Genomic DNA, 13,178 nt, shown 5'->3' on the forward strand with positions numbered 1-13,178 from the left:
ATCTGTGTGTCTGTGTGTGTGTGTGTATCTGTGAGTTTGTGTGTGTGTGCATGCATCCACTTATGTTTATTTATCACCTACTTTTAGGGTAGCAGGGTAGAAGCAGGCTCAATTCTATCATCTAAATCCAAATTCTAAGCGAAAAACTCAGTATCAGGCTTTGTGATCCATTTGTTGTCTAATTACATTTTCTGCATAAACAAAATATGCCTGTCTTGCTCTTTGCTCTCTGCAAGCCATTTGGTGAGTAACAAGCCTTGTTAACACAGTCCAGTCAAAGTCCCTCACTTTCACTAGACAAGTCACCCAGAGAGACCCAGAGAAGGATCCTGATTAGCTGTAAATTACACCACAGTTTAAACGAGGTCAAAAGTCCTCCAAAGAGGGTCATGCCGCAGCGTTCCAATTACTTTCTTGACGTCCAGTCTAGTGGATAATCACTGCCACTTGGCGTTGTCCTGCTCTGCCATCTCCATTGCTCCATGGCTATCCACCCACCACCACCACCACCACCACCATCACTCCACCTAAACAGATAGTGCTAATAAGTTCTCCCCCATTTGAGTGCTATTAAAGAGATCCCTCTGCGCAGGGTCATGCCATAGCCCAAACAATTAGTTCCACAAAACCTCCAACTAATGGAGTAAGGGAGCCCATCAGGCAGGGGCAATCGCTATCGCACCACATGACAATCACGCTCACAGAGCCGTTCCTGCAAACCAGCCCTGATTATACTCCGAAAAAATATGGGGTGGATATTGCCAAAGGGTCAATTAGTTCTTTTTAAATCTCCCTCCATGTAGGGGCTGAATGAAAGGCACCTGGCCGTGTCAGAGATTGGCCCGACTACAAGCACCCTGTGGCCCTGTCTGGCAGTCAGTCTGTCTCACAGGCCCCTGTCTAGCCGCGGTGGCTAACGCTAGCACTCTCATTACATCATCGCAGCTGAATGAGATCCCTGTGGGAGCTAGAAGCCTGGCCCCTTCAATTAGCTCCAACAAAAGGAGTCTAAGTGTGTGTGTGTGTGTGTGTGTGTGTGTGTGTGTATGTGTGTGTGTATGTGTGTGTGTTTGTGTGTTTGTGTGTGTGTTTGTTTGTGTGTGTGTGTGTGTGTGTGTGTGTGTGTGTGTGTGTGTGTGTGCGTGTGTTTAGGCAGGCTGTGTTGGCCAGACGGGCACCCCTGTGGCACGTGTGGGCACTCACACTCGGCCTTGGCGCAGATGAGGCTGGCCGTGGGGTAGCTGAAGGAGCGCAGGATGGAGCCGATGGCCAGGCTCAGGTCCTCGTTGCTGGGGTACAAGCTGACGGAGGCGAAGCGCAGATAGGGCAGCCGCGGCGTCTCCTCGGGACCGATCTTCACATGAGGGATCTGGAGAGGAGGACAGAGAGAGAGAGAGAGAGAGAGAGAGAGAGAGAGAGAGAGAGAGAGAGAGAGAGAAAGGGGGCGGGGAGTAAGAGAATGATAAAGGAAGAAAAAGATGGAGGGACAGAGAAAGATAGAGAGGATTAAGAGAAGAATGGGAAAGGGTGGAAAACAAATGACAATGTGCGTATGAAACAAAGGAAAGGGGGGAAAACGGATATCGTTGTTAGGCCGAAAGAAGAGAAAGAAGGGAAACAGGAAGAGAGATGGACAGAGAAAGATTGGACATGAGGCAGAAGGAGGAGACAGCAAAGGAGAAATTATGGAGAACAAAGAGCAATTGAGAAGGACAGGCATGACATACACAATATGAAGTATAGGGAAGGAGGGAGAGAAGGAGGGAGGGAAGGAGGGAGAGAAGGAGGGAGAGCGGCGGAGAGGGAGGACAAAGATGAACAGCGCAGAGAGGGAGCAGGGGGAGAGGGAGAGAGAGAGGGAGAGAGGGAATGAGAATTTAATAAAGGAGGAATGTACACTTGAGTGCCATTCACCTCTGTCTTCTCACCAGTACACTCACATAGCATATAGACAAGCACATGCACAGACATAGACTCAGACACACACACACACACACACACACACAGATAGACACGCGCATGGTTACACACACACACACACACACACACACACACACACACACACACACACACACACACACACACAGACAGATACAAACACAGACACATGCAGGCATGCACACGCGTGCACACGCATGCACACATACACAACACACACACACACACACACACACACACACACACACATACACACACACACACACACACACACACACACACACACATCATTTTACTGTAATGTATAGTGTTCAGTAGTATCCCCCTATCAAGTACATTCCATAGATTCTAACCACAGATAGCCAAACCCATGGATAGCAGCCATACATAACACCATATACATGTGCATAACTTTTGTAAAGTTTACAGTACTTTATAAATTACACACAATAACACATCAACAACAACTAGTAATGACATAAACAAGGCTTAAAGCAAGGACAATGTATGTGCCTGAAGATATTAGAAACTTTTGAAGCCATTATACAATTCAGGCACAGTGCCTGGGAAATTTGAGCTATGCATAAAACAATTAGAATGATATACTGTAATGAAAATGATATGAATGTCATCTCTCGCTCCAATGAACCCTCAACAGATGATGGAGCATAACAAAAATGTCTTGTACACAACATTTTTACCTTCCTTCCTTTTAGTTAGGTCCTTGCCCCTCCCTTTGACCAAAAAAAAAACCATGAAGGAAACAAGGACGGGATGCGACAAGAATGGATGAATTGAGGACAGACATGCTTAAAGACATGAGTCACGTATCGGGCGCAACGGTGCAGAAAGGCTACTGAGAGTGGTGCAGAATTTTAAAACTTACAAAGTATTTATTTTTGGAAATGTCCACTTAAAATGTTCAGGCCACAGTAAACTTCAGATATATGAAACCTTGATTACTGAATCACGTGGATATAGACACGTGTCTGCAAAAGGCAAACATGTACCTATGTACAGAAGACAGACACAAACACACGCCGCCTACACAAATATATATATATATAGGAAACAATTTGATTATTAGCAATAGAAACATAATATTTGCAAAACAAAATAAATTTCCTCTTTTGTTGCTATAAAATGAGAAATATGCTATGTCCGCCATTTTGTAAAGAAAGTTTGGGCGATCTGTTAATCACACACAAATAATTGTGACATCACCAGAAAGCCCAGGATGTTGTCTTGAGAGTGTAGTAGGACTCAAATAGATGGCATAAATAGTACTTGAATTATAGGCCTTAGACTCTTGTCCCCCACAGAGGACGAAAATGAATGAATGGGTCTTAGGAGGATAAAAGTGGCCACGCATAGAACTAGACACGTGAATGTATGAATGGAACACCTACAGGTAATCATAAGGAATGCGTGTCCACCCACACACCTATTGTATAGTCACACATGCATAATTACAACACAGCAACTCTCAATTAAAGCCCGTGCCAGTGTAAAGGGACACACATCCACAATCACCAACACAGAGACCTCTTGACACACAGAGAGAGACCTCCTTGCACACACACACACACACACACACACACACACACACACACACACACACACACACACACACACACACACACAGACACAGAGACACGCAGACACACACATACACACACACACACACACACACACACACACACAGACACAGACACAGAGACACGCAGACACACACATACACACACACACACACACACACACACACACACACACACACACACACACAGACAGACACAGAGACACGCAGACACACACATACACACACACACACACACACACACACACACAGTCCTCCTACCTCCTTCTCCCCACATATGTGACTGACAGTGGATCCCGAGGCAGGGCTGGAGGCAGGGCCAATGACAGACACCACTCCCTTTGGCAGAATCTGGCACACTGAGAGAGAGAGGGGAGAGATAAAAAGAGGGCATCAAGGAATGGACATAAATATAAGGCTCAACGGGTGGGAGACAGAGAGAGAAAGAGAGAGACAGAGAGAGAGAGAGACAAAGAGAAACAGAGAGAGAGAAAGGGAGTGTGTGCTGTAAAGGAAAGAGAGACAGAGAAACAGGTAGATAAAAAAGTCAAAGTGGGAGACAGAGAGAGATAGAAAGAGAGACAGAGGAGAGAGAGAGAAAGAGAGAGAGAGAGAGAGAGAGAGAAGTCCAGCCAGGGCCGGCTCCTTGGAGCTGGTCCAGTTCTGTCTGAGTCCTGCTCCTTGATGATATATCAAATTATGAGTCAATGCAAGGCTCCTTTGATTAATTACATCAATAACCACAATGTGAATTTATGCTCTGCTTACTGGAGATTGCTGTTCACATTCATCTGCGAAGGAGGAAAAAAAGACTCCCAGAATGCACTGGCCTGTGGTTTGCAATGTGTGTGTGTGTGTGTGTGTGTGTGTGTATGTGTGTGTATGTGTGTGTGTGTGCGTGCGTGTGTCTGTGTGATATAAGGACACGATACTGTGTACCACTAAATGAGTCTGGGACGAACTTAATTGCTGGCCTGAGAAAAAAAATGTAGCCACTTGCAAAAGAATTATCTGGCTCCACTGTAAGATACTGTGCTGTAAGTGCTTATTTGTGTGTAAGTGTGTCTTTTGGATGCATGTATGAGGTGAGTAGAGTAGAGACCTTGCAATTTTGTGAAAGTGAAAACATCTTGCACATTAAAAAAAAATCTTTACAAGACAATGCACAACTCAGGCATAGTACTACAAACTACTCCCAGTGCAGTTATTACAGTTTTGCTGAATACACTGCAATTTTCAAGGGAGTTTGAGCGAGTGCACTCTGCAGCTAGATGAGGGAAATAATCTTAGCACAAAGTGTACGGTTCCTGTTGCAACAAAATCACAGTTTCATTTTAATGAGGTCACGGTGGCAGAGGAAGCTAGGTGTTTGGTGAAAAATGAGGAGTTGCTCTAAAAGACCCTAAATTACCTCCATCCCCAGCACTGCAGCTAAACCCACACCATTATATGTCCAATGAGTAAACATAATACTATACATTTTTTTTGTACTTCGCTTAAGAGACACGATAATAATAATAATAATAATAATAATAATAATAATAATAATAATAATAAATGTCATATTAATATGCAGTATTATGCAGAACATAAGATAAATATACCTATTCTACAATGTTTTCACCATTACATTATGGGGGGTGTCCAGACTGTTTTCACTGTAGCTTAACAGGTCATGGAGTGCATAATTTTGAGGAGACTGAGTAAAACACACCGGTCATCCCATATGGCACTCTTGTTTGTTATCCATATGAAAACAGTTTCATTCACTACTGGGTTTTCCCAACACTCCCCTGGCTCTCCCACTAGGATATCCCAGTCCACTGGGACCTCAGTAAAACATGCAGTGACCTCCTGCCCTGCTAACAGAGTACCTTACTTTATTGATTTTTCTCCATCTAATACACAGCACCTAATAAAGTGAGATTTCTGAGGCACATAAACCTCCACAAACAACATCTTCTCTCTGAATCTTCCATGCCTGTGATAGCCCACCTGTAGAAATTGTTGATGATATTTAACTTTTTTTAAATATGTATTGTAGACTGGGATTATATTAAAAACATTTCATTTCATTTTCATATGTTTATGAAAATGATCTTGATCCTTACACATATTACTGGAGGACTGTTTTGCTCCATATGGCTTTTGTCAGTTGTGCCTTTGTGATTTCAGCTTGAGTGCTGTGCTGCTTTGCATAATTAAAACAAGCCCCTTAGTGTTTTACTAGTAGTAGTGGAAAATAAATAACTTCAATATGGCATGTGGGATATAATCATAATCATAACAAAGTAACCTAAAATGTATGATTTTCTACAACTACACTCCATAGAGTAGCAAAATACTGTGATTACAATATGTCAGACGGCGTTTCTTTCTCCAAACCACATTTGGTGTTTCAGTCACTGGTCAACATCATGTCTTTAATACTGTCTGAGATGCCATTACCAATACTTACTGTTTGATTCTAACCACAGATGCATTATGTATTTTGCGCATTACTAACCTAAACCTCAGCTTAGCTATATTCTAGTGTTGCCAAGCCAACATGAATCATCTTACCATAAATATCTGCCATAATTAAGAACATGTTTCACGGTGAGCTAAATCACTTTAAATTGTTTACAATTGTTTACAATCAGTAAACAAACAATATGGCCAAGAAAACATTAAATGGCCTCCTGATATCTTTAGTCGCCAGCTTAAGAGTACTTCAAATACAAATACATCCAATGGAGGTGTCAAAGGTGTTTGTTAGATTGCTCAGGTTTGCCTGTTTTAGAGAAAAGCAACGGCTAAGGCTTAATCACTGTGCAGACCTTACACCAAACCAGCAAATCATTATACATGTCTAAGAGCACACCATTTTTGCAAACCCGTCTGTATGGTTGCTTATTTCAATACAAATAGTGTGGGTTCCAACAACAAAAGCACAGTAGAAGAAAAAAATATTTTTACCTAGAAAGAAAACAGGCACAAATACACTATCTCGCTATCTTTTAAGGTCTGGACAGAGGACTTCATCCACATCACATGCAATGTTGTCTTATACTATAGGCACCATGGAATCTCCTTCTGGAACCTTCTCCTTCTCCTCCTCCTACAGTATTCATCTCCTCGTCCTTGTCTGTCTTCTTCTCTTTTCTGGTCACTTTCCCGTCCTGCTCCACTCTAACTCTCATCCCTCTTACGTCCAATATTGCTACACACACACACACACTTTGTAACGCAGGCTAAATGTGTAGGCTACCTGTGGTTTTTATATAGTGCTCAGGTTCTGATTATCTAAAAACATTTTAACATGTGTCAAAGTGGGAACACAACCAGCACAACATTGCACATGTCTAATTGTTTTGCTAGAAGTGTGCTATTAAATTACAAACTGGGTGTAAAGCAGTGAGTTTTGCAAAACGTGAGCTGTGTAGTGGGTTGTGTTAAAAGAATTGCAAACGGAATTACAAAGTGACTGTGAAGCATTGAATGTACTATCTGTTTGGCGAACTTGGTAAATGGATTGGTGTTACAGTAATAGTTTTGAAATTGTGCTACAAGAATCATTATTAGTGGTTTAGCATTCATTTTCTACTATGAGTCAAATGTAATCATTGTAATTATGTCATATATCTATTATCTCATATCTCAAGTCATACACCTCATTCCCTACAATATTGTTTTCTTCCATACTTTGCAGGATGATCTGTTAGGAAGTAACAGCAGGCAGAGTGGTCTCTGTGGCTCTGACAGCACAGAGAAATGTGTTATTCACCAAGGCAGGAGGAATTAACGGTTTGTTGCTGGAGTGGTTAAAAATTGGTGTGCTATGATTGACTACATTTTCATGTAAATCGCTTTGGACAAAATGCTAAACACTATAAACACTTTAAACATAAACATGAACATAAACATAAAGTGTGTTAGCATTTTGACTGAATGAACTGATTTTGAGCCAAGTTTGCTGTGTTTCAGTAAAGCTAGTGTCTATAGAGAAGGTTTTTTTTTTGCATTTTGAAATATACGTAGACTTAGTATTTCATGAACAAATTTCATGCTTTTCAAAAGAAAACTAACTCTTTGCCTAATTGTGGGATGTAGGTGTGTTGCTTTCTTTAGACTTTAGACAAACAGTATTTCAGGAATAGGCCGAGGTAAATGCTTGTTAGCGAAAAAAAGTGGTATCACAAACAGCAAGCACAATGACTACTATCACACTATGTATGCTCTGTCTGTGTCTGTGTCTGTGTGTGTGTGTGTGTGTGTGTGTGTGTGTGTGTGTGTGTGTGCACGCTTGTGTAGCAGCTCAAATAAATGTTACATAAGTATAAGTATAGTATATATACTCTTTTGATCCCGTGAGGGAAATTTGGTCTCTGCATTTATCCCAATCCGTGAATTAGTGAAACACACACACACACAGCACACAGTGTACACACAGTGAGGTGAAGCACACTAATCCCGGCGCAGTGAGCTGCCTGCATCAACAGCGGCGCTCGGGGAGCAGTGAGGGGTTAGGTGCCTTGCTCAAGGTCACTTCAGCCGTGCCTACTGGTCGGGGTTCAAACCGGCAACCCTCCGGTTACAGGTCTGAAGTGCTAACCAGTAGGCCACGGCTGCCCCACACATGTAAGCTATATTAGGTGTACAGACATCATTAAACTTTAACCATCTACTGTATACCTGTATCGCTACAGTCACCGAAATGGATATGTATGTGGAAATATGTGTGTTTAATTAAATTTAATGTGTCTAACAAGAAGACACATTAAATCAGGCAAATGTATTTTCTAACCTAATATTCATTGGCAACGCAATTGTTGTGCCTTCAAAGCGACAAATTGATTTAATATTGGCATATGATTAATTATGAAATACTGCCTTTTATGCAGGGGGTGCTGTAGAGTCCATTGCTAGCATCACAAATCACTTGTTGCTGTCAGCTGGACTTGTTGCTGTCTTTTAATACTATGAAATATTTGGTAGGGCATTAGAGGACAAATGAAACTGGGTGACTAAGTATGTTACATCTTATGAATATCAATTGTAATTTAGATTACAACAAAATTACAACATTACATTTTATTTTGATTGTTTTTAAAGGAGCGAATTAAAACATAAATCAAAAAAACAACAGGTCCAAAGCTTCATTTTGATGTATGTGTAGGTATGTATAGACTATATAGACAACCAGTTAGTGAAATCAAAGTCCCCTGTTGAAAAAAACAATGAGATTGTTTACCTTGTGGCCATCTATCAACATTGAAGACATATAATGGCTGAGGCAGACATGACAATCATACAATATGACCTTTTTTTCTGACATGTCAATCATGGAATATGGCCTTTTTTTCTGTATAATGATGTATAATGAGCAACTTCGGGGCAGAAATAAATATCTCTTCCCAACACATTATTTGTGCTTACCCAAATAACATATTTAGATTCGGTATTTTTCTGGCGTATACATTTACATATTGTGTGTGTGTGTGTGTGTGTGTGTGTGTGTGTGTGTGTGTGTGTGTGTGTGTGAGTGAGAGAGTGAGTGAGAGAGAGAGGGAGGGAAGAGAGAGAGAGAGAGAGAGAGAGAGATTTTTTTGTATTTTTCACCGGTAGGTGTAATCAATAAATTCATGTCCCTCTGCAGCTCAAAGCTGGGCATGTGCCTGTGAGGACTCCTCTATTGGCTTGCTCCTGTGTGAGAGAGAAAGATATAGAGAGGGAGAGAGAGAGAGAGGTAGAAAGAGAGATATAGATAGAGAGAGTCAGAGAGAGAGAGGGAGAGAGTTTGAGAGCATCACTCACTGGTATCCGTGGTCTCGTACTGCGAATCGCTCTGCAGCTCGAAGATGTCCACCTCCACGCGCGCACGAGACGGCCCCTCCATCATGCTGTTGATGTTCTCTCGGGCCAGCGCCAGGGCCAGCCGCTCCCCGCGCCCACACACCGACTGGTCATCTAAAATGGCCGCTGCAAAAAATGGGGTGGGGGGGGGGGCACATCAACAGTTTCTCTTCAGAATGCTGCACATGAAAAGTCAGCTCAGCAGTACACAGTATAAGGACTGCACAGAGGTTATTTTGGCCCCATATAAAAGACAGGGCTGTAAAAGAAGGACAAAATGTCTCTGATAATGAAATGAGATTCAGTATTAACGTAGTCTGTAGGGAATGAAGTTTCGAAAAAAAGAGGGCTAAAACTCAAATATCTTAAGTCAACTATTATGGCACTATGTATAACAGTGCACAATTGTACACTGTGTAAATATGGACTTGTGAGTTTGTGTGTGTGTGTGTGTGTGTGTATGTGTGGGTGTGTGTGTCTGTATTTGTGTTTGTTTTTGTGTGTACTGTATGTCTGTGTGTGTACTGTATGCGTTTCAGAATACACATGTACACTGAGTATTTGAGTGTGTGCATTCATGTGTACATTTGAACTGTGCACAAATGCAATGTGTTTCTGTGTGTTTATCTTCACTGGGGCCACGCGATAAGCTAACGGCGTGCCCGATACTGTCAAATTAATAGTGGGGCCATGGAAAAACCTCCGGTGCAGGGGAGCACCCAGCGGTTAATTCACACGCACGTCTCGTCCTCCATACACCACTTACATTCAGCTCGCCATCTGGGCTTGATCAAAGTTTGAGCCGCGCTGTCTCACCTGGCCTCCCCAAGAGCAATTAAAAGAGTCTACCGCCAACACACACACACACAGACACACACACACACACACACACACACACACACACACACACAGGCTCTGCGGTGGCAGAGGAGTGCCACACTGCTTAGCCGCCCATCTCCCTCATCAGCCTCAATTAGGCCTTCAGCTAAGCATGGCCGTCCGTCAGTCAGTCCGTCAATCACGCCGCCGCCTGTGACAGGCGCATTGTGGGCTTATGCAGATGGAGTCATATCCATGGAAACCCACAATAGGTAACCGTGGAGATGATGAGGGGGGTATCCATGGAGATGGCAACCAAGCACAGTGACTTTTCCCCCTCACTCTCCTACCTCTCTCTCTCTCTCTCTCTCTCTCTCTCTATCTGCAGCCACAAACAAACGTCACTGAAAAACAGCCACCAGTAAAAATTAACCTGTTGTGGTGCAGTGAAGAATTCCTTACAAGGTAGGCTATGAACCAAAGGAAACTGAACCCTTGGCAAAGGTGTTTAAGGATTATATTATGTTGACATATCACAATGTAACGCTGAATATATATTATTACAATATTTTTGAAATTGATATCTTCTTCAACAGAAAAGAACAAAGGTGGCACATTACAAAATGAAAACATGCCATTCTGGCCAGTGACTGTACAAGGGCTCTTTTTGATGGAATATGTGTCGAGTTATAATTGCATTTCATGACTGTTACCATTCTATTAGGAACCAGAATAGTTACAGTAGGCCTGTGGATGAATACATTTAGAAAAAAAAAAAACAGGTATTTCGTGTCTATATCTAGAGATAGTCTATATCAATTACAAATCGCAAGTGGAAATGTTGAGCTGTCTAACGTAAAGCATTTAAGCTTTGAGCACTCAAACAAAACTTGGCTTGGCGAGACTTGATTGTTGTTGATGCTATTGTGGCTGTTTTCCGAGGCACTCCTGCATGTCCATTGCCTTGAATCACCTCAGGCACAACAAATGTTCTCGCCGGTGACCCTCTGAGCAGTAAGACTTTATGGCTGGCACAGTGCAAGTTTTATTACTCCTTGCTTAGCTCGGGGAAAACAAACAGGGTCCCAGGGTCAAAGCGCGTTGTCGTTTATAATATCTACACTTGCTGTCTGCTGTCAGCTGAACTACTACAATGTTCTCTACAAAATACCAGGGATTCCTGTAAAAAAAACATGTTGGCCTATATAAGATGGAACCTAGATGAAACCTGGAGATGAAACAGGGCAATTCCATGGAAAATTATGTTTTTTGTAACATCCATAACGCCAATAAAATGTGATGGTATGGTATGATGTGAATGATTACATGAAATTTGAGCATTTGCTATTTTTGGCTGAAGAATGTACATGAGAAAAAATGAATGTTATCATTCACATCATACAAATGCCAAGGCATTTCACTGGCGTTATGGATGTGATAAAAAGTCTATTTTCCGTGGAATTGCCCAACAACGGAAGCTGAAAAGCCAAATATTTTCTTTTCGTATGAAAGATATATCCTGGTCCAAGGATAGCAAGAGAACATAAGAGGACTAGATGGACAGGAAGACAGACACAAAGAGAGAATGATGGCAAGTAGATAGACAGTAGAAAGAGAGCAAAAGACAGATACTGAAAGAGTATCTGCATGTCAGGGAGTTTAAGAAATACATTCATTGTGTAGCACAGAGAGAATTAACCTTAGAGATAAAGACTAAGAAAGACTAGACAAGGAAAGAAGAGATGGAAAGAGAGAGTGTGTAAGACATACGAGTAGAAAGACAGAAAGAAAAGAAAGAGAGAATAAGAGGAAAAAAGAAAATAAAGAAAGCACAACCCAACGGCAGACTCACCCATTTTGACAGCAGACATGGCAGGGGCCTGGCTAAAAGAGTGCGGGGCCATGGTCAGCAGTAGGAAGAGGAAGTGAATCGACAGCAGCAGCGCTGGCAGAGCCGGCATCTTCCACTGCTCCTCATGGAGAATGGTCTTCTGGCTGCCTGGTCCACCACCTGCTGGATGGGAGGACTCATTACAACACAACAACAACGCGAGTACTACTCTTCTACTTATAAAGCATCATACACTTCACCATTTCTCTCCCAAAACAGAATAAAAGAGCTCAGATCTCAGACAGGGGAGTTCATGACAGCTAGGTTCACCACCTGCTGGAGTGGATGACTTATTACAATGCAGTAGAGAAGCATACTCTATCCCAACTTATCTATTTATAAAACGTCATACGCTTCGTCATCACTCTTCCAAAATGGCAATGATGAAGAGCTTATCCCAGATAGTGGAGTTCACACCAGCTAGGTTCACCACCTGCTGGAGAGGAGGACTTATTACAAACTAGCAGAGCAGAGAGGGCCAGCTTTATCCTACTCATCTCCTGCTTGTAACACCCCATACACTTCACCATTACTCTTGCAAAATGGCAGTGGCTCATTTCTGACAGCAATGCATTATGGCCGTTAGGCCCACCACCTACTGGATAGGAGGACTCATTACAACCTGGCAGAGCTTTGGGGGTCGGCTAAATCCGGACTCATCTCCTGCTTATAACACCCCATATACTTCACCATTACTCATAGGGAATGGCGGTGGTGAGAGTGCGTGTTTCTGATGGGGCCGCATTATTGGCCATTGAGACGAGCTCATCAGTCACAAGCGCGCAAGGCTCGGTGGGCTTGGAATCACTTTGACTGCAGCCTGATTGAATCATTTTCATGTCGGCCGGGGGAGAGAGAAGGAATAGGAGATGAGCCCAGAAAGGCTGAGCAGTTTCAAGAGAAATGGACTTTTTTTTTCTCCTCCACATCCCCCCCCCCCCTTCTCCTATCCGAGACACAGCGGCTGAGCGGTCGGGGACAAATTCAGTGGGTCTTTGTGTGAAGGAGCTGAGGAGAAAAACACACACACACACACACACACACACACACACACACAAACACACTCACACACACACACAGAGGTGCAGACACATAAAG

General features: G+C 42.6%; 1 protein-coding gene across 2 annotated transcripts in view; it reads right to left on the bottom strand.

Annotated features, from left to right (window-relative positions):
* Positions 1-12,150, bottom strand: part of LOC143140166 (glutamate receptor ionotropic, kainate 5) — a 42,069-nt gene extending 29,919 nt beyond the window's left edge. For both annotated transcript variants that reach the window (XM_076300987.1, XM_076300986.1), the window contains exons 1-4: positions 12,042-12,150; positions 9,332-9,496; positions 3,797-3,894; positions 1,204-1,369 (exon numbers count right to left, since the gene is read on the bottom strand). In XM_076300987.1, coding sequence (XP_076157102.1) covers positions 1,204-1,369; positions 3,797-3,894; positions 9,332-9,496; positions 12,042-12,150 — 538 coding nt within the window. The remainder of the gene's footprint in view (positions 1-1,203; positions 1,370-3,796; positions 3,895-9,331; positions 9,497-12,041) is intronic.
* Positions 12,151-13,178: the final 1,028 nt, after the last annotated feature.

This window comes from Alosa pseudoharengus, unplaced genomic scaffold, assembly GCF_046254945.1.
Source record: "Alosa pseudoharengus isolate Yale_2024_CS ecotype anadromous, Long Island Sound unplaced genomic scaffold, YU_APseudo_1.1 YU_APseudo_1.1_scf_23, whole genome shotgun sequence".
Taxonomy (NCBI): Eukaryota; Metazoa; Chordata; class Actinopteri; order Clupeiformes; family Clupeidae; genus Alosa; species Alosa pseudoharengus.